General features: G+C 38.8%; 1 protein-coding gene across 1 annotated transcript in view; it reads left to right on the top strand.

Moving 5' to 3' along the window:
* The window catches only part of LOC102817780 (lymphoid-restricted membrane protein-like), a 105,497-nt gene that overhangs the window by 18,351 nt on the left and 64,359 nt on the right, over positions 1-22,787 (top strand). The window contains exons 4-5 of the mRNA XM_006866978.1: positions 11,921-12,035; positions 12,485-12,647. Coding sequence (XP_006867040.1) covers positions 11,921-12,035; positions 12,485-12,647 — 278 coding nt within the window. The remainder of the gene's footprint in view (positions 1-11,920; positions 12,036-12,484; positions 12,648-22,787) is intronic.

Consider the following 22,787-nt stretch of genomic DNA (forward strand, 5'->3'; position numbering starts at 1 on the left):
TAAATTAACTAACGAAAGAAACAAACTTTCCAAAAGTTCGGAATATTCATTTTTACCTGTTTATCAACCTCACTTTTTTAAAAAAAGTTGCTTTTAAATATGTTTATCAATAAAAACTCATTTTAGCCCATTTCCTTTTCCCACCTTGTTATAAAGCAAGCTTTGATGAGAGGTGAAATGTTTAGATATCTACTAATCATAAGATAACAAAACTCAATTGACAGTCAATAAATCTTTATTAAATTGAGATAATTCACCAAAAAGATAATCTTTTTGTACTGTACATTTGAAAATGGTATATGTTCAGTTATAATTTTTGGAATCCAGTGGCAGTGAATGCCATAGAGATAGAAATATCCACAGCATTTGTTATTATTTGGTAAACATGCACATAAAAAACATTTGTCATATCCACAATGTCCACATGTACATTTCAGTGACATTAATTATAATTACCATATTCAGCCATTACCCATTTCTAAATTTTTTCTTACTTTTTGTAGAAGCTCAATGTTACCTAATCTATAAAACCCTCATCTCATGTCCACTATTTTATATTGTCTGTCCTTTGTTTATAAATAATACAGAAAACTCTGATTTCTTTGATTACTTTTATTATAGGAGTTTAAGCCTACCATGGAAGAAAAGCTAAATCTTTTTGTATTAATGCTGAGCAACTTGGGAAACTACAAAGAATTATTGATAAAGATGTTGTTAAATTTATAAAGATTTTGAAGAGATTCAATCTGGAATATTTTCCCTTCAGGAAAGAATTCCTTTCCAGGTAATTAACATGTGTATGTAAGGAGCTCATTCTTCATATCTATGACACATTTGTGATTGTGCCATGACATTCAATTGACTCTTTTCAAATTGTATACATTGATTTCAGATGGTACTTTTTCTGAGAAGACATTCTGTCTGACAATTTTGAATTTTGCCAATAGTGTGAAATTGACTTGTATATTTAGAATAGCAAATGGTGAACTTTAAAACCTGTGGAAACCAGTATAATGAATATTTTCTCCAGAGAGGGAATTTAGAATTAGAGATATAATTTTTTTTTTAATCTGAAGAGGACTTAGAGATCATTTTAGTGAAACTTAATCATTTAACAGAGTCCTGGTGTGGCTGTATGGGTTAATGCACCAGACTGCAAAGCCATTTGAACTGCAAGGTCGGCAGTTCAAGCTCATCAGCTGCTCCTCAGAAACCCTATACAGGGTCACTATGGGTCAGAACTGACTTGACAGCACTTTACTACAACAACAACAACAATCATTTAACAGATCGCTGAGGCATAAAATGGTATTAAATTGGTCAAAGCCCTACATTTGTTAGTGAAAGATCTAGAATGAGGAGCCAGGTCTCTTGGCTCCAATTTTCACCGCACTTGGCTTCCTGTTCTAACTCAGTATGCCATGCATAGTATAAAATTTAGCCAGTTCTATCTCAGGTAAGCAAAATCTTAGGGAACAGAGTATTGTAAATGTGAAATAATTTCTCATCATACTCTCTATTCTCTCATCTCAGTTCTTATAGGGGAAACTTGAAGTTTGTATCCTCTGTAAACCACATGCTAAATGAGGACTCTTTGCTGAACACTCTTTCTATAACTGCAAGTATACAGGCCTTTGCACTCACTTGAATTTTTTTTTTTTTTAAGTAAACCAACAAGCATAGACGTATGTTAACCTTGAACAAAGTAAAAAATATAGTTAGAGACTAAGGTAAGTTGAAAGAAACAGAGGAGGAACTTTATTTCTTGATTTTAATCTTCAGTTTTCCCTAAGAAGTAAGGAGCCCTAACTTCCCCATGGTGGTAAAAAATGTGGGTGAAGTGGTTATGCAGCTTCCTTAGACAGACACCATCTCCATAAAAAAAAGGAACATTGAGACTCTTCTATTTAGTACCAGAGAACTTTTTGAAGAGAGGCCTGCAGTAGAATTAGCTCTGAATAGAATGACTCCTGTGTCTTCTGCTAAATACAAGCAGTCCAGTAAAATAATAAAAGCTGCCATTTTCATTTGCTGAAACATCTTAATTGGTATTCTGCTAATTCCAAGAGCCTTGTTTTTCCTCCACCAATGCCTTTAGTGCAGTTTGGACTTGCTCCCAGTACCTTTGGTTCTTGATCATATGCTACCTCCTGAAATGCTTGTACATTGATCAGTTCTTTTTGGTACACTATATTCCTTCTGTCTTCTTTTGATGCTCCCTAAATCATTTAATCTAACACTCATCTATCAGTTTGTGGTACTTGGTGGCTTGCGTGTTGCTTTGATGATGGAAGCTATACCACTAGTATTTTAGATACCAACTGGGTACATCCATGGTGGACAGGTCTCAGCTGAGCTTCCAGACTAAGACAGACTCGTTTTTGTTGTTAAGTGCCGTCAAGTCAGTTCCAACCCATAGCAACCCTGTATAGGGTTTCTGAGGAGCAGTTGGTAAACTTGAACCACCGACCTTGCAATTCAAATCTCCTGTGCAGTCGAGAGCATTAACCCACAGTGCCACACCAGGACTGGGGACTACTTCTGAGTGTTTGACCACTGAAAACCATATGAATAGAAGTGCAACACTGTCATAGAGCACTGGGTGGTGGCGGTGGTTATGTGCTGTGGAGTCGGTTCTGACTCATAGCGACCCTGCACAGGGTTTCCGAGGCTATAAATCTTCACAGGAACAGAAAGCCCCATCTTTCTCCCGCAGAACAGCTGGTCATTTCTAATTGCTGACCTTGCGATCCACAGCCTGATTCGTAACCACTACGCTACCAGAGCTCCTTTCATAGAGCACTAGAATATTGTAAAATGATAGTGCTGGGAAATGACCCCTCAGGTTGGAAGACACTCAAAATATGACTGGGGAAGGGTTGCCTTCTCAGAATAGAGTTGACTATGATGATGTGAATGGAGAAAGGCTTTTAGGACCTTCATTTGCTTATACAACATAAAATGAGGAGAAACAGCTATATATGTCCACTAATAATTAGAACATTGAATGTACAAAGTATGAATATAGGAGAATTGAAAGTTGTCAGGAATGAAATGGAATGCATAAAGATCAATATCTAGGCATTAATGAGTTTAAATGGTCTGGTATTGCTCATTTTGAATCTGATAATCATATGGTGTACTATGCTGGGAATTAGAAACTGAAGAGTAATGGTGTTGCATTCATCTTCTAAAAGAACATTTAAAGATCTATCTTGAAGTATAATGCTGTCTGTGATAGGATAATATCCGTATGCCTACTTGGAAGACCAATTTATATAACTATTATTCTAATTTAAACACCAACCGTTAAAGCCAGTGATGATGAAATTGAAGAATTCTACCAACTGATTTGGTCTGAAATGGATTCAATCAAGATGTATTGCTAATTAGTGGTGATTGGAATGCAAAGATTGAAAACGAAGAGGAAAGATCAGTAATTAGAAAATATGTCCTTAGTAATAGAAATGATGCTAGAGATCACATGATAGACTTATGCAAGATCAATGGCTCGTTCATTGCAAATACCTTTTGAAACAACTTAAAAAATGGATTATACACGTAGACCTTACCAGTTGGCATACACGGAAATCACATTGACTACATCTATGGAGATATTGGGAAAGCTTCATATATGTCAAAGCAAGGCCAGGAGAAGACTGTGTGAAACACCATAATTTGCACAGATGCAAGTTCAGGCTGAAGCTGAAAAAATTTAAAACAAGTCCATGAGAACCAAAATTTGACCTTGAAAATATCCCACCTGAAGTTAGAGACCATATCAAGGACAGATTTGATGCATTAGATACTAAGACCAAAGACCACAAGAGTTGTGGGATGATATTAAGACCATTGTACAGGAAGAAAGCAAAAGGTCATTAAGACAAGAAAGAAGGAAAAGACCAAACTTAATGTCAGAAGAGACTCTGTAACTTGCTCTCCAGCGTAGAGATGCTAAAGCAAATGAAAGAAATGAGGTAATCAGAGGACTGAAGAGAAAATTTCAAAGGATAGCTCAAGAAGACAAAGTCAAGTATTTTAATGAAATGTGCAAAGACCTGAAATTAGAAAACCAAAAGTGTTTCAACATTTTTCAAACTGAGGGAACTGAAGAAAAGATTCAAACTTAGACATGTAATATTAAAGATTCTATGGGCAAAATACTGAATGATGCAGAAAACATCAAAGAAAATAGTAGTAATATACAGTCACTATACCAAAAAGTAATGGATGATATTCAACCATTTTAAGAGACAGCATATGATGCAGAGGCAATGGAACTGAAGAAGTCCAAGGTACACTGAGTACATTGGCAAAAAACAAGGCCCTGGGAATTGATGGACTACAAATTGAAATCTTTCAACAAACTGATGCAGCACTGGATACTCTCACTCATCTATGCCAAGGAATTTGGAAGACAGCTACCTGGCCAACTGATTGGAAGAGATCTAATGTTTGTGCCCATTCCAAAGAGACGTAACCCAATGGAAAGTGGAAATCATTGTGCTAAAGATCATTAAAAAATGGCAGCAACAGTACATTGACAGGGAACTGTCAGAAGTTCAAGCTGGATTCAAACAAGGATGTGTGGAACAAGGAATATCTCTGCTGACATCAATGGATCTTGACTGAAAGCAGAGAATACCAACAAGATGTTTACCTGTGTGCTTAATTGATTATGCAAAGGCTTTCAACTGTGTGGATCATTACAAGCTATGGACAACATTGCGGAAAATGAGTATCCATAGCACTTAGTTGTGCTTATGAGGAACCTGTACCTAGACAAAGAGGCAGTTGTTCAAACAGAACAAGGGGACACTAATGGTTTAAAATTAAGAAAGATGTACGCAAGGTTTGTATTCTTTCACCATATTTATTCAGTCTGTACGATGAGCATTAAATATAGGAAGCTGGATTATATGAAGAAAAATATGGCATCAGAATTGGAGGAAGACTCATAATGATATATAAGTCAATGATATGCAGATGATACAACCTTACTTGCTGAAAGTGAAGAGGGCTTAGAGTAGTTACTGATGATCAAAGACCACAGCCTTCAGTATGAGTGTCACCTCAGTATTAAAATATAAATCCTTACCACTGGACCAATACATAACATCATGATGGAGAAAATATTGAAATTGTCAAATACTTCATTTTGCTTGGATTCACTATCAACACTCATGGAAGCCACAGTCAAGGAATCAAATAACATATGGCATTGGGCAAATCTGTTGCATAAGACCTCTTCAAAGTATTCAAGAGCAAAGTGTCATTTTGAGGACTAGGTACACCTGACCCAAACTGTATTTGCAAGAGCTTCATATGCTAGTGAAAGTTTCACAATGAATAAAGAAGACCATAGAAGAATCAATGCATTTGAGTTATTTATTGGAAGATACTGAAGGAAGAAGTCTGAGGTGCATAGAAGGCATTGGCAAAGAACAAGGCACCAGGAATTTATGGAATACAAATTGAAATCTTTCAACAAAGTGAGGCACCACAGGAGGCACTCACTCACTCATCTATGACAAAAAACTTGGAAGACAACTACCTGGCCAACTGATTGGAAGAGATCCATATTTGTGTTCATTCCAAAGAGAGGTGACCCAATGGAATGACGAAATCATCAGACAGTATCTTTGATATCCCATGCTAATAAAGTTTTACTAAAGATAATACAGAAATGGCAGCAACCATACACTGACAGGAAACTTCCAGAGGTTCAAACTGCATTCAGAAGTGGATGTGGAACAAGAGATATCATTGCTGACATCACACTTACCTTGGCTAAAACCAGGGAATACCAGAAAGGTGTTTACCTATGCTTGATTGACTATGCAAAGGCTTTTGATTGTGTGGATCATGACAAGCTATGGACAATATGAGTATTACAAAATATGAGTATTCCAGAACACTTAATTGTGCTCATGGGGAACCTGTACATAGACCAAGAGGCAATAGTTTGAACAGAACAAGGGAAGACTTGAATGGTTTAAAATTATGAAAGATGTATGACAGGGTTGTATTCTTTCAACCTGTACGCTGAAGAAATCATCTGAGAAGTGGGGTTATCTGAAGAAAAACATGGCATCAGGATTGGAGGAAGACTCATTAACAACCTGCGATATGCAGATGATACCACCTTGCTTGTTGAAAGCGAAGAGGACTTGAAATACGTAACTGATGAAGATCAAAGACCACAGCCTTCGGATTGCAATGGACCTCATCAATGGACCAATAAATAATATTCTTATCAATGGAGAAAAGACTGAAGTTGTCAAAGACTTCATTTTGTTCGCATCAACCATCAACATTCATGGAAGCAGCACCCAAGAAATCAAACAACATATAGCATTAGACAGATCTGCTGCACAAGAACTTTTTAAAGTGCTGAAGAGCAAAGATGTCAGTTTGAGGACTAAGGTGCACCTGACCCAAGCCATGGTATTTTTAATAACCTCATACATATGCGAAAGCTGGGCAGAGAATAAGGGAGACTGTAGAAGAATCAATGCTTTTGAGTTATGGTGTTGGAGGAAAATTGTGAAAGTACTGTGGGTTGCCAAAACAATAAATAGGTCTGTGTTGAATGAAGTGCAGCCAGAGTGCACCTTGGAGGCCAGGATGGCCAGACTTCATCTCTCATACTTTGGACATATTGTCAGGAGGGACCAGTCACTGGAGAAAAAAGAGGAAGATCCCCAATGAGATCAAATGGCAAAGTGGTGGCATCAGTGGGGTCAAGCGTAGCAACAATTATGAGATTTGCTCAGGACCAGGCAGTGTTTTCTTCTGGTGTGCATAAGGTCGCTATGAGTTGGAACTGACTTGATGGCACCCAACAACAACAACATTGGAGGAGAATATTAAACGTATAATGGATTTCTAGAAGAGTCAGCAAATCTGTATTGGAAGAATACAGCCAGAATGTGCAGTTGAAGCCCTTACTTCGGACATATTATCAGGAGGGACTAGTCCCTGGAGAATGACATCATGCTTGGTAAAGTGGGTTATCAGTGAAAAAGAGGGAGACTTCCAATGAGATGGACTGACACAGTGGCAGCAGTAATAAACTCAAGCTTAACTATTGTGAGGATGGGACAGGACCAGACAGTGATTCAGTCTGTTTTTCAAGGGGGCACTAGGAGTCGGGACTGACTCAATTGCACCTAACAACAACAGCAACAACAAAAACAGAGTTTTCTGAAAGGGACAGAAGTGTGAGAACAGAGTTTTGGGTGGGTTTGTTTTAGTTTAACAGCAGTTTACCAGTTAGACATCCTGAAAAGTATTTACTGGACTGTGACCTGTGATTGAACTTTTTACTTTTTTATTGGTTATTGAGTGAATGTTTACAGAACAGATCACAAGTTTTAAGTTAAATAAATCATGTATTGCATGTCATTTCAATAGATTGCAGTGCCTCCCATTTAACATCAGTTAATCCCTTTTATTCCCTTCGATTCTTGTTGCCGTTCCACCGTCCTTCCTAACCCTTCCAAACTTTTTCCTTAAGTAAAAGCTGCCCTTTTGATGTTGAATGGTTAACCATTCAAAATATATCTTCCTATTTTTGTTAACACGTGTCTACCAAAGGTATGCTGTAGGGTAAGCACTGGACTGCTAACTAAAAGGTCTGTGGTTCATACCCACCAGCCACTTCTTGGAAACCATATTTAGGGGCACTATGAGTCAGAACCTACTCAATGGCATTTAAAAACAACCACGTTCTACCCAGTGAAATATTCTCCCTTCCCTCCTACTCCTGGTAATCATCCGAAAATGTTTCTTTTAATATGAAATGTGACCTATAATTTTTAAAAATAAAATGTAAAATATCATAGTGAATTGTACATAGAACAAGTAATGTTTAGCGAAATTTTTATTTTTGCTGTATGTGTGCTTGTGTACATGTGTGAATACTGGGATGAAATTTTAAATGTGCAGAGTCATGGTAAAAACAAACCAGATACTACTGGATTAGGAACTACTTCAGTAGTCTAGGTGATAGTCTAGGTCAGTAGTTGGTGGCAACAAGAGATGGTCATTGTGTTGTGTGTTCTCATGCTGATTCCAACTCATAGTGATTGCGGTCATGAATAATCTAATTTCTCTTCTAGCCAACGTCTCTTAACTCGCACCAAACAACATTTCTGCCCAGCTAGATCTGAATAAGAGAAGGTGGGAAACAATATTGATAGGATGGCATGATTCAGCTACAGATGTTAGCAAAGTTCGTTGTTTAACTGTAAAAATGTAAAACTGTAAAAATGTAAAACTGTACAATGGGTATAAAATGAGCCATCTCAAAAGCAGGAAGGGGGTGGAGGTGTGTGTGGGGGGGGTGTTTCACTACCATCAAAGAAGAGCCAGGAATGGAGCATGTACTTTGGGCCCCGAGGTCCCTATTCATTGAGCTTCCTCTGCCCAGGGACAGAGGCTATGTATGACATCAGAGGAGTAACAGCAGCAGCAGCAGAGCCAAGAACCAAAGTACAAGACAGAACACTGGGCTTCCCAATCCCTGGAGAAAGGAAAGCAGAGTGACTTTGGGCAGGAAGCTTGTTTGTAGAGTGGAGGCTCTAAAGTGGGAGGGCTAAGTTCGCTGACCCATAAAGCTAGAGCCAAGTGCCTTAAGGCTGAGGCTTGTGGTGGAGTGGTGTGTCCTGTGGTCATTTTTCAGCAGCTTAGTGGAACAACTGTGCCCTGAACATTTTTGATCCTTTATTGTATGTAGCCTGTTAACTTCTCTATTAGACTCCATGATTGTTAGTATAGTGTCTGAGTTCTGTGTGGCCACTGCAACAGATTAGTAAACCCACCAGCTGTGGAGTAGATAGTATTGTGAGAGGAATGGTTGGTGCCTCACATTTTTTTTGCAGTGACCCAGTAGGACAGAGTAGAACTACCCTACGTGATTTTCTAGACTGCAGTCTTTGGTTTGGCGCTGTGAGATAATGCACTAGATCGCAAGAGTGGATGTTCAAACTCACCAGCCTTTTCTTGGAAACACTATACAGAGGTGCTGTGACTCAGAATTGAGTTGACAGCACTTAACAACAGTTTTTATGGCAGCAGGCTGCTAGGCTTTTTCTCCCATTAAAGAGCTGTTGGGTTTGAACTGCTAACCTTTGAGTTAGTGGTCGCATACTAAACCTTTGAGCCACCAAGACTCATTAAGAAATTAATTGGCTTCAAGTTCTATTTTAAATGTAGATTAGATCTGACATGCTAGTAGATTAAATGATGAGGAGTATAAGAAAGCGAGAAACTATTCGGGACTTGGAGGCTTTTATTCTGAAAAACAAGGTAAATGGGATATATTTGTGATGGCAGAGTTGGAGATATAAAAATGTGCAGGGGCTGGAGATAGAAATACAAATTTAGCATCAGGATGCATTCTTAAGGAACATCGTTGGAATTAAAAACACAAACCTAAAGCAAGTATATATTTGTTGTTGTTATGTGCCGTGTAGCCAGTTCTGACCCATAGCAACCCTGTACAGGGTTTCTGAGGCTGTAAATCTTTGCAGGAGCAGAAAGCCTCATCTTTCTCCCGCGGAACAGCTGGTAGTTTCCAACTGCTGACCGTGAGATTAGCAGCCTGATTCGTAACCACTACGCTACCAGAGCTCCTTAAGTATATATTGGGAGCTCAAAAAGTTTATGGAAAATTCTATTAATCATTTAATTCTATTTTTCCGCAAACGTTTTGAAGCCCCCACATATATGATAATGAAAAATCTGTTCATGTTTTATGAGAGGAAAATCCTCAAAGGTTCAACATCTGTTGAATATCTTTAACAGATGGTACTAGCTAAATTTTTAAAAAACTATTTCTAAAACATAAGGCCCATGAAAGTTATTTTCTTATAGGTAGAAATGCATATAAGTGATTGAAGGTTTTAGTATTATTAAATAGGATTTTCTGATGATCTTTATGGCCCTTTTGCTTTCTTTTGGAAGAAAACGGACACTTTTGAGAGAATCGGCTATTCCTGGAATCGGGAGAAGTAGACAGAACTGGTGTCTTAAAAGCAACAACTGAATATAATGCTACTGAAGAAGGCTCAGTAGCATGCATGTTGTGATTATGAAGTCGTTTTTTGTTTGTTTAGGTGTGGCACTGTAGGATAAGCACTGGACTTCTAACCACATGATCGGTGGTTCAAACCCACCAGTCGCTCCTTGGAAAAATCCTATGCAGGGTCGTTATGAGTTGGAATCAACTCGATGGCACTTTAACAACAACAGCATTTGGTTAGGGAACCCTGATGGAATAATGAACTAAGTGTTGGACAGCTAACCCCAAAATAAGCAATTTAAACCCACGAGCTGCTCCTCAAGAGAAAAATGAGACAATCTGCTCCTGTAAAAGATAAAAGGTCTCAGAAACCCTGTCCCACAGAGTCACTATGCTGAAGAATTGATTAGGTGATGTGGGTTTGGCTTTGGTTTGGTTTAATGTTTGATTTGCTTTTTTTTTTATCATACTGGTAAAGTGTTCCATGAGAATCGTGTGGCCCTTCTTAAAACCAGGACTGAATTCGTGCTGATGGATTTCTAACTGTATGGTTTGAAATGCTGATGTGACACTGTAGGATAAGCACTGGACTACGAATGGCAAAGTTGACAGTTCAGACCCACCAGCCACTCCTCGAGAACTCCATATAGGGTTGCTATCAGGCAGAACTGACTCGATGGTCTTTAGCAACAATAGCACTTACATGGTTTAGAGTGAGGTGGGTCTAAAAGATAAACACTGGACTGTGAACCACAAGCAGTTGGAGCCCACCAGCTACTCTGGGAAAAAGATGGGGCTTTCTGTTCCTTCAAAGTTTCATAGCCTCAGAAACCCTAGACAGGGTCAGTATGATTTAGAACCAATTTGACAGTGCTTAACCACAACAACTATATGGTAACATTTGAAAGGCACCCTAATGGCCTAAACCTGAAAATATCATCTTAGTGGCTTTGAAACTCCTAAAGTTTATCATCCCTTTGAGCCAACGTTCTTAATTAGATGAATTTGTTTCCAAATAAGCGCTGATTTGTCAACAAGTAACACAGACTAAATAATCTTAGCTGCCAGATTGTTAATGCAATTTTATACTTTTGGGGGATTAGAATTAGATCCAGATGAGGGGCTGCATAAGGACACTTAAGAGATTTGGAGTGAGGAAGAAGGGGAGGAGAAGAAGGGGTTTCAGAAAAGAAGACTTCCGTAGAGATGGCAGAGGCTGGCTTTAATTATTTTTAAGTGCTTAACAGCAGCCCATGACACTCATTCATACCATGATAGATAAGTGCTGGACTGTAAGGTCAGCTTGAACCTCAAGGTCTGTAGTTCCATCTCACCAGTTGCTTCTCAGAAACAGGGTCACTATGAGTTGGAACCAACTCAATGGCACTTAGCAACAACAGCTAACCCATAAGGAGAAAGGATAAGGTCATGAAGCAAAGCTTGTATTTCTTTCCTTTCCCTTCCTTTTTCTTTTTTTAAATTTTACCACCTTCCTTTTTCACTTTTTTTTTTTCTGTAAAAGCTAGCTATGATATGTAAATATTGAACTTGTCACCTTAGCCTCATTGTTGCACCATTTTTGAAGCAATGGACAAGCAATCATAAGTACTATGAAAGTAGATTATGGGAAACCAGCTCCCATTCAGATACATACTGAAGATATCAGTATAAACATGAAGTTAAATGTCTTTATAAGTGATCAATATTTCTTTGATTAAAATTCCTTATTTGTGAAACATTTGTATATATGTAAGTACTTTTGCTTTTTCCTCTCATCTCTGAAGAACTGTATTAAGCTTTAATTTGTCACAATTTCCCAGGGGGGTGGCGCTTAGTTGAAATGTCACTGATAGCTTGTGGTTTGGCCTTTTTTTTTTTTTTTTTTGACACCAGGCAGAAACAACTAGAAACCATTAAACAACTGCCAGAAGATGTTGTCAACCAGGAAGCAACCCTCAGGAAGACGCTCCAAGAAGTTAGCCAATGGCTGGAGGATGCCAAGGAACAGGTAGGTTGGCCCCTGACTACATTATATTCAGGGGAAGTCTCCTCAGATGTCTTTAAAACCATGAAGTAAAAATAGAGGAGGAACAAAAAAAAAAAAAAAAAGAGGAACTGTGAAGTTGAGTCCCCAATGACTAGTGAGTGGAGGAAGTAAAGGGGGAGCTGTAAAAGGCAGTGTCAACAGCCTGCTGATGAAAGAGGCAACTTTGCAGAAAGATACAACCTGACATATCAGGATTTTTACCACTGAAGAAATAGCTCAGGCATATAAAGCCCATGCAAACACAGAATTGCAGAAGTTCAGTAGAGGCTTATCACTGCCCTGAGAAGAAAAGCACATTTTCAGTTTCGTGTGCATAGTAAGAGTGAGCGCTCAATTGTTTCTTTCTTTCATTCTTTTTTTTTTTTTTGCTGGCCACACTGCTAAAATCCAATATTAACCATATGTACTAGGTTAAGGATCAAGCTCAGACAGCCACTTCTGCTGTTGAAGAAGCTAAGACGTTACAGCATGAATTAGAGGAAGCAGTTTCTGAACAATGGAATCTCCAGACTATAAATACTGAGCTATGGGACAAATGCCAGACACTTGAGCAGAAGACAAGAAAACTGAAAAGTAAGTAGCAGATACTCGTTTATATCCTCGTTCATTCCACCTTGGGGTGGAGCAAAAGGACTACCGCCATTTTTCTAAATTACAACTGCTGTGATATTACTCAATTTATGACAGTGAAGTGGTTCAAGAAGGTAGGACGATGGGCTTTTAGAGAGGTTTGCTTCATACCTGGGTAGATTAAGTTAACTATGAACTTTCCCTTTTGGTTGCTTATTATGAGCTGGATTTGTCCATGGCTGTTACATTCTAAAAAAAAAACAAAACTAAATAATGCTTCTCAATAGCTCCAAAATAAACAAGGAAGAAATCTCATGTGTATGGGTTATTTGAATGTCCAAATATTTAGATATTCCACTCTGATTTCATTCGTCTGTACCAACACTATGATGAAGAAGGCCTAGCTTGTCTTTTTATCCTTTAAAGTAGTAGTTTTAGAGTAATTAATAAAATAAGTATAAATACCATATGTATCAAAATATTAAATATGTGTAGAAAGGCTTTTTTAATTTTAATACATTCTTTAGATAATCTACATTGTAAAAGCATAAAATATTATCAATAACTTTTAAATGTAGTACCTAAAAGTACATAATAAGCCTTTACTAAGGATTTATACAAAACAATTGTGAAATCAATCATAGATGTCAGATTTTTATAAGCCTGTTTTATTCCCGAAACGTAGTATGGTAAAAATCAAACTTACTTTATTTATTTGCCCATTTATCAGACAACATTCATCTTTAGTACACTTTATTCTCTACTAGTGTAAATATTCTTTTTATAGAAATGTTTGTTTATTGGTGTGGGTGATAGAGACAAATAATTATAAACTTAAAGTAAACCAGGGACGAACGTCTCTAGATTTGTGTTTGGCTTGTATCTATTGTACCCTTCTAAATACTTCTTGAGAATATTGCTGAAGACATTAAGAAATAATCTGCTTTTAAAGTAGCAACTTTGATCTGCAATCTTTTTAAATTATTTAAAAATTATTTTAAAAACATTTGTAAAACTTTTATAATTTTTATCAGTATATTTGTATTGACTCTGTCAGACAATATAAGGCATACTTTAAATCTGTATGCTATTTTAGGTTAAGCTTTGGGCTGTTAACCAAAAGATTGGTGGTTTGAACTTACCAGCTGCTCTGCAGGAGAAAGAGGAGACAGTCTACTTCCGTAAAGAGAATTTACAGCCTTAAAAACCCTAAGAAACATCTTGACTGTATCCTATACAGTCACTGGTGTGGTGCTGCAGGGTAATGCACTGGACTGGAAAAGCTGCTTGAAATGCAAGGTTGGTGGGACAAGCCCACCATCCGTTCCTCGGAAACCTTTTGCAGAGTCACTAACATTAACAAAAACATAGGATCACTATGAGTTGGAATTGACTCAAGGACAGGGAGTATATGCCATTTCATTATTTCTCAAAGGGCGTTGGAGAAGGTTACTTTGAGTTTAAAACTGTTCATGTTGAGGCATGATAAATAAAAATAAGTATGGTAGGTACTCCCAATTTAAAGTTTGTCTCTTTTAGAGTGTTCTTAGAGGATTAGTTTTTTGGTCTAATCATATTTATATTTTAATTAAATCAATATCATACCCCATAGTTTTAGTAACTACTACGTACGAAATTATTTCTTCTCCTCCACCCCACCCCCCATGATTTCCTTGTTACACTTTCTAAAAGCATCAACGGATCCCAAAGTGTACGTTCTTGATTATTATGATCTTGCTTTTGCCTTCCCAGTTTATCCTCAGAGGATTATTGATCCAAATATTATTAAAATCAGAACATGAAAGCTCTTCTGGGTTAAATGCATGCATTTTTTTTTTCTGCTTGGAGGGATTAGAGTGGACTCTTCCTTTGTGTCCTGAGTTGCTTACTATCTCCATGGCTTTATGAATGCCTGCCCTTGTTTGTTTCTTCTATTGCCCAAAGAAGTGATAAGTGACAGAATTTTGTTCTTATGACGACTTGTTTATGAAAGTCATTCTAGTAATGCTACTGAAAACCACCCTTTGGGAGAGGAAGGAAATTTAGGTGGTATGTGATTCCAAAATAGTCTCTATAGTAAATCTTCCAGGTAGATGACAAATACTCACAAATATCACACAGACAGCTCCACACACATTCCACCATGACCACTGCCAGTCCCAACCTTTCAGAGCTCACTATTATCTCCTAGGTCCACCATAGGAGCAGCCTCTTTGCCTCAGAGTTCTACTGCCATCTGCATCTTCTCAGCATCCCAGCAGCTCTGTTCCATTTTCAAGCTGTTGTTTTTGAGTGTTGTTAATATTCCCTGAGGCAGCCGTTAGCCATTTTGAGTTCCCTGTCAGGACAACCCAAGTTTTCTTCCTAGGTACTAATGATTTAATCATTGTTTTTGTTAGTGCTCTGGTTACACTGTAGCATGTTGTCATTGTTCTTGTTGTAGTTAAGTGCAGTTGAATCAGTTCCAATTCACAGCAACTCTGTATAGGGTTTCTGAGGAGTGACTAGTGGGCTTGAACCACTGAGCTTGCAAACCAACCTTGCAGTTTAGTGCATTAACCACAGCACCACTTGTCGTTGTTGTTGTTAAGTACCATCGAGTCAGTTCTGACCCATAGTGACCCTGAATAGGGTTTCCAAGGAGCAGCTGGTGAGCTCAAACCACCGATCCTGCAGTTCAAATGGCTTTGCAGTTTGGTGCATTAACCCACAGTGCCACACCACTTGTCATTAGTGGCCTTCAGTTCAGCTCTGACTCATAACTCCATGAACAACAGAATGAAACACTGCCTGGTTCTGTGCCATCCTCACAGTTGTTAATATTTGAACCCACTGTTGTAGCCACTGCACCAATCCATCTCCTTAGGAGTCTTCCTGTTTCTCGATGACCCTCTGCTTTACCAAACATGAGGTAAAGCGCTTTTCTAGGGACAAGTGTCTCTTAGGAGTTCTGGTGTAACACTGTAGGATAAGCACTTGATCACAAGATTAGTTTGAACCACAGGGTCGGTGATTTAGACTCACCAGCTGCTTTTTGGAAACCCTATACAGGGTCCCTATTAGTTGGAAACAACTTGAGAGCACTGAACAACAACAGTGCCTCTTGACAACATGCCCAAAGTTTATTAGACAGAGTCTTAGCCATCCTCACCTCCAAGGAGCATTATGGCTGTACTGCTTCCAAGACAGCTTTGTTTGTTCTTCTGGCAGTCTATGATATTCACAGTATTCTCCACCAATACTGCAGTTCACTCAATTCCCAATAAAAAGTTGTGCTTTTTTAAAAAAAATAAAGACATGAAAATTTCAAAATGAGTTATACTATATAGGATGTTGACTATGTTGACGATGAATCACAAGGTTGGTGGTTCGAGCCCACTAGCTGCTTTGTAGGAAAAAATGAGGCTTTCTGCTTCCGCAAAGATTTACAGCCTCAAAAACCCTAAATAGGATTACTATGAATCAGAACTAATTCAACGGCACTTAACAACAATGTTGTTGCTATTGTTGTTAGGTGCCACCAAGTCGGTACTGACTCTTAGCAACCCTATGCACAGCAGAACGAAACACTGCCCAATTCTGGGCCAACCTCACTACTGTTGCCATGCTTGAGTCTATCAACTTGGCCAATCCATCTCGTTGGGGGTCTTCCTCTTTTTCTCTGACCCTCCACCTTACCAAACATGATATCCTTTTCCAGCAACTTGTCCCTCCTGACAATATGTCTGAAGTATGAGAGACGAAGTCTGGCCATCCTGGCCTCCAAGGAGCACTCTGGCTGCACTTCTTCCAACACAGATCTGTTGGTTCTGTGGGCAGCCCATAGCACTTTGAATATTCTCCTCCAACACCATAATTCAAATGCATCAATTCTTCTACGGTCTTCCTTATTTACTGTCTAGCTTTCGCATGCATATGAGGTTATTGAAAACACCATGGCTTGGGTCAGGCACACCTGAGTCCTCAAGCTGACTTGTTTGCTCTTCAACACTTTAAAAAGGTCTTGTGCAGCAGATTTACCTAATGCAATACGTCATTTGACTTCTTGACTGCTGCTTCCCTGAGTGTTGATAGTTGATCCAACAACAGTATATGGGATATATTTTTTGCTTCTGTCTATCTGTCTTCTTTCCTTCAACATATTTTTGAAATTCAGTTCATCTGTTGTATATCCTTTTATACGGTTAAGCATTGTTCCTTTGTATGAACATTCCACAGTTTGATTATCTTTTCTCTTACTGTTAGATACTAAATTATTGACAATTTTGGGGTTATTATGGAGAACACTTCTTAGAACATTCATAATATGGATCCTTATGTGGATATATGCTTGTATTTCACTTGGATAAAAATCCAAGAGTGGAATTATTAGGTCATAGTGTAGTTGCTGGAGTCTTGGAGTGGTGCTGTATAAACACTGGACTGCTATCTGCAAGGTTGGTGATTCAAATCCACCAGCTTCTTTGGAAACCCTGTACAGGGTCACTATGAGTTGGAACTGACTTGATGGCACTTAATAACACAACAACAAGTGTAGTTGTTGGGAGTGTGGTGGCTCTAGAAGATAAGCACTAGACTATGAACCACAACATCAGTGGTTTGAGCCCACTAGCTGCTTCTTGGGAGAAAGAGGAAGCTTTCTTCTCCCACAAAGATTTACAGTGTTGGGAACCCTATGCAAGGTTGATATGAGTTGGAACTAACTCAGCAACACTTAACAACAACAAGAGTGTTGTAGCTCTAACATTTTAAGAAACTGCTGGAGTTGAAACTCTAAAGTGTTTATTACATTTCAGACTCCCACTAGCATTGAGCATTCTAACTGCTCCACATTTTCTTCCATAGTTGGCGGTGTCAGTCTTTTTCATTTTACCCATTCTAGTGGGTGTAGCATAGTGGTTACGAATCGGGCTGCGAACCTTAAGGTCAGCGGTTCGAAACTAGCAGCTGCTCCGTGGGAGAAAGATGAGGCTTTCTACTCCCGTAAAGATTTACACCCTCGGAAACCCTGTGCAGGGTCGCTATGGGTCGGAACTGACTCGGCGGCACTTAACAACAACAACAGTGGGTGTATAATGGTATCTCATTGTGGTTTTACTTAGCAGTTTTCTGATGACAAATGGTGTTGAGCTCTGGTGGTACAGTGATTAAGCACTTAGCTGATAACCAAAAGGTCAGTGTGTTGAGCCAAACAGTGGCTTTATGGGAGAAATGTGCTGTAGACTGTTTTTGTAAAGATTGTTGTTGTTGTTGTTAAGTGCTTTTGAGTCGGTTCCAACATACAATGACCCTGTAGAGGGTTTCCAAGGAGCAGCTAGTGGGTTTGAACTGCCAATCTTGCAGTTAGCAGTCCAGTGCTTACCCAACAGTGCCATTATTGTTGTTGTTATGTGTCATTGCATTGGTTCCAACTCATAGCTACCCTGTGTAGGGTTTCCGAGGAGCGTCTGTTGGGTGTGAACTGGCAGCCTTGAGGTTAGCAGCTCTGTGCTTATCCTATAGCACCAGGCTGTAAAGATTACAGCCTGGAAACCCCATGGGGCAGCTCTGCTGTGTCCTTTAGGATCCCTGTGAGTCACAATCAACTCAACAGCAACAGGTTTTGGTTTGACTATGTTGAATGAGCACTGGAGGGGCAATAGTTAAGCACTGACTGCTCACCAAAAGGCTAGCAGAACTCCACAGTGGAAAAGACCTGGTGATTTGCTCCCAACCTGGGGAACTCTATGGGGCTGTTCTTCTTTGTCCCATAGGGTTACTGTAAGTCCAAATCTAGCCTATGGCAAACAACAACATCATTGATGTTGAGTACTTTTCATGGGCTGATTGGTAAATTTTTATCTTCTTTGTGAAGTCTCTGAGTCTTTTGCCCATTTAGAAAACAGGTTGTCTGTATTATTGAGTTGCAGGATTTCTCATACTTTGATTACAAGCCTTGTCAGGTATATATATTGTGGATAATTTCTCCTCATCAGTACTTTGATAGTTTATTTCCTTGTTTGTATTCTCTTTGGTCTTTTGATGAATCCTGCTATTTTTAACGCAAAATTTTACAGAACACAAGGTTTTTATAAGGAACAAACATAGTGTGTTAGAACATAAAGTCCTTACCCCAGATGCGTCAGCTAATATTGACAGCTAACCTTTTCCCAGCTCTAAAAATAATATTACGGAGTCCTGGTGTGACTCTATAGGATAAGCGCTGGACTGCTAACCGCAAGGTTGGCAGTACAAATCCACCAGCTACTCCTTGGAGACCCTATACAGCGTTGCAATGAGTCTGAACTGGCTCAACTACACTTAAGAATAACAACAACAGTGACAACAACAATGTTAAGGCTCTGATTATCAACAGTCAGTTCATTGTGGTGTCTGCCTGAACATCTCACTGCATTGTCATTTAGAAAGTTGCTTCATCTCAGCTTCTGTTCAGAGGCAATGCATCCAAGACACCTGTTTAATCCTACATCACAGATGGTCACAGCAGGGGCTCCAGTGACCATTGTTTTATTTGCTTCCATTTCAAACCTCAGTGTTTAGAGACATTGCAGATTTGACTCCACATACATAAAGGAGGATGCAAAGGTGAATGCAAATCAGGGTCATAAACCAGCTTGTTTTGCCTTATGAAACATATGGAAATAGTTGCTACACATTGCACAAAACATCTGTTGAAATAAGGTTTATAATTTGAATGCTTTAGGGTGGATGGTTTCTAGAAGTCCAGATTGCATGGTGGGAGGCAGATGGGTAATTCATATCTTGTTATTTGTGCTGAAACATAAACTTGGTTTGGTCATTTAAAGGCAGTCTTTTTTAGAGATACACAACCTTTAGAAATATAACAATGGCCACTTCTGAATGCGTTGGTTGCTGTTGCTTAGATATAGATAAGGAAGACAGTGCCTTGTATCTTAATAGTTAACAAAGAGAATTTAAAAAGATCTAATTCCAGGAATTAATAATTTAAAATTTTAATGCTTAAATAGCTTTATACACACACACACACATATGTATACTTAAATGTTGTTGTTGTTAAGTGCTGTGAAGTCAGTTCCTCCTTCCAAAAACAACAATTTAAGCATCATGCATTTATAGATTTGTTGTTGCTAAGTGCCATACACAGACACACATATATATATGCTTATCCTACAGTACTACACCAGGAGTCTCTATACACACACACACGCATATCTGATCTGGACTCCATATATATTAATATAATGCTTAAATTTGTTGTTAAATACCATCAAGTTGGTTCCGACCCATAATGGCCCTGAATAGGGTTTCCAAGGAGCTGCTGGTGTGCTTGAATCGTGGACCTTGCAGTTCAAACTGACTTTGCAGTCCAGCGTATGAACCCACAATGCCACACCAGGACTCCTTAATGCTTAAATTGTTGTTGTTAAGTGCTGTTGAGTCAGTCCATTCCTCCCTATAGCGACGGGGTATAGGGCTTCCGAGGAGCAGCTGATGAGCTTGACTTGCTGACCTTTGCAGTTCAAACGGCTTTGCAATAAGTTATGTATATATAATGCTTAAATAGATTTTATATATGTGTGTGTGTGTGTATACACATATATACACAAATATACATAAATTGCTTAAATAGGTTATATATGTATACACACATACATATATATGTGTATATATGTATATACGTACATATGTATGTATCTATATAAGGAGCTCTGGTAATGTAGTGGTTACAAATCAGGCTGCTCTCCTCAGGGTCAGCAGTTCGAAACTACCAGCCATTCTGCAGGAGAAAGATGAGGCTTTCTGCTCCCGTAAAGATTTACTGCCTCAGAAACCCCATATGAATCAGAACCAACTCCACGGCATATACCAACAACATATATATATTCCTGGTGTGGCGCTGTGGGTTAATGTGCCAGACTGCAAAGCTGTTTGAACTGCAAGGTCGGCAGTTCAAGCTCACCAACTGCTCCTCAAAAACCCTATACAGGGTCGCTATGGGTCAGAACTGACTCAACGGCACTTAACAACTACATATACATATATATATATACACACACACACACACACATATATATATATAATATTTTAATAGGTTATATATGCTGCTATTGTTAATTGTTCTATATGTATATATGGAGTCCTGGTGTGCCACTGAGGGTTAATGCACTGGACTGCAATGTTGCTTTGAACTACAAGGTCAGTAGTTCAGGCTCACCAGCTGCTCCTTGGAAATCCTATACAAGGTTGTTATGGGTCGGAACAGACTGGACAGCACTTAACAACTACAACAACATATGTGTATATATATATGCAGTCCTGGTGTGGAGCTGTAGGATAAGCACTGGACTACTTAACCACAAGATCGGTAGTTCAAATCCACCTGCTGCGTCTAGGAAACCCTAGAAGGTCACTGTGTGTTGGAATTGACTTGACAGCACTTAACAACAACGTGTGTGTGTGTGTGTGTGTGTATATAGATATAGATACATATATATGGGTTGTGGGGGGGTGTATTAAAAGAAGCATTGGTAGAGTCGTAGATTATGATCTAGCTGTTAACTGCAGTTCAAATCTACACTCAGAAGGAGAAAGTTGAAGCATTTTACTCCTGTAATGATTTTCAGCCTCAGAAACCCTGTACAGACAGGGTCACTATGAGCCGGAACCCACTGGATGACCCACAAACACCACCATGTACTTAAAACATGCTTTCCTCCTATAGGTCCTAGTAACACTATGGCAAGTTAAATTAAGAAATAAACTATATATACAAAACAGAATTTCTACGTGGGTGAATTTTCCACATAATTAAAGTTTAAAAAAATTCCTTATCCAGAAAAAAATCTCAGATTATGCATTTCTTTTCACAAGCATTAGCATTATCATCATGACTCAATATCTTTTCAGGCTGTTGAGGTTTGAATAGTTGCATCTTTTTAAAAACACCAGACTTTTATGTTTTCTGGACACCAGAGTATCTGCTATTAATAATTTTCCAGGCTATTAGTGATTTTTATAAAAAATAGTGATAACTATTAATATATTTCCACATAGTAGAGCTCCCTACCCTTGTTCAATGTTTGCTTTTAGTAAGATGTAGGCTGAGGAAAAAGTTAAGCTTGTGAGAATTATGTATAAATTCAGAGTCCGCTGTCTGAGTCAAAGTATGAAGACTTACCACATGACAAAAGGGCATGGACATCAATGTCTCTTTTGGTTGTTTAAAAGAGTAGGTTTATTTTCTGGCTCTTGGCTATGTTAGATTGTCAAATTAGTAAAATACTACCTTGCAACTTAGAGTAAGTAGGTAGTCTCCTCCCCTTAATTTCCATATTCCAGAGATGAAGATTTGTAATAGCTAGGAAACAAATTTTAGTTAAATAAGAAGGCATTTTAAAACCGAATAATCCTGCAGCTCACTTCTAGGGAACAATTCACTATGTGACTTCACAAAATAGTACGGTACTTGAGAGCTGCTCTGTATTGTGAATATTACCTCAGGCCCGTGATTCATCAGCTACTGCTCTAGTTACAGGGACCTCGGTGTTCCCACGATCATAGATCTTCTTGCAGATATCCAAAATGGTTGAGTGTCATCACTAATCGCATGTCAGAGACTTGGAGAGAGGAGTTCTGAATCACTTGTTGTTGCTGTTGTTGTTGTTAGGTGCTGGTGAGTTGGTTTCAACTCATAGTGACCCTGTGCACAACAAAACAAAACGCTGCCTGGTCCTGTGCCAATCTCACAATCGTTGCTACGCTTAAGCCCATTGCTGCTGCCACTGTGCCAATCCATCTCGTTGAAGCTCTTCTTCGTTTTCACTGCTCCTTCACTTTACCAAGCATGATGTCCTTCTCCACGGACTGGCCCCTCCTGATGCTATGTCCGAAGTATGAGAAATGAAGCCTCACTGTGCTTGCTTCTGAGGAGAACTCTGCCTGTAATTCTTCATCAAAGGTTGGCTTGTTCTTCTGGCAGTCCATGGTGCTTTCAGTATTCTTCTGAAACACTGTAATTCCAACACATTAATTGTTCTAGTCTTCCTTATTCATTATCCAACTTTCACATGCATCTGAGGTTATTGAAAATACTTTGACTTGTGTCAGGAACACCTTAGTCTCCACACTGTTATCTTTGCTCTTGAACACATTAAAGAGATC

This window comes from Chrysochloris asiatica, unplaced genomic scaffold (assembly GCF_000296735.1).
Source record: "Chrysochloris asiatica unplaced genomic scaffold, ChrAsi1.0 scaffold00098, whole genome shotgun sequence".
Taxonomy (NCBI): domain Eukaryota; kingdom Metazoa; phylum Chordata; class Mammalia; order Afrosoricida; family Chrysochloridae; genus Chrysochloris; species Chrysochloris asiatica.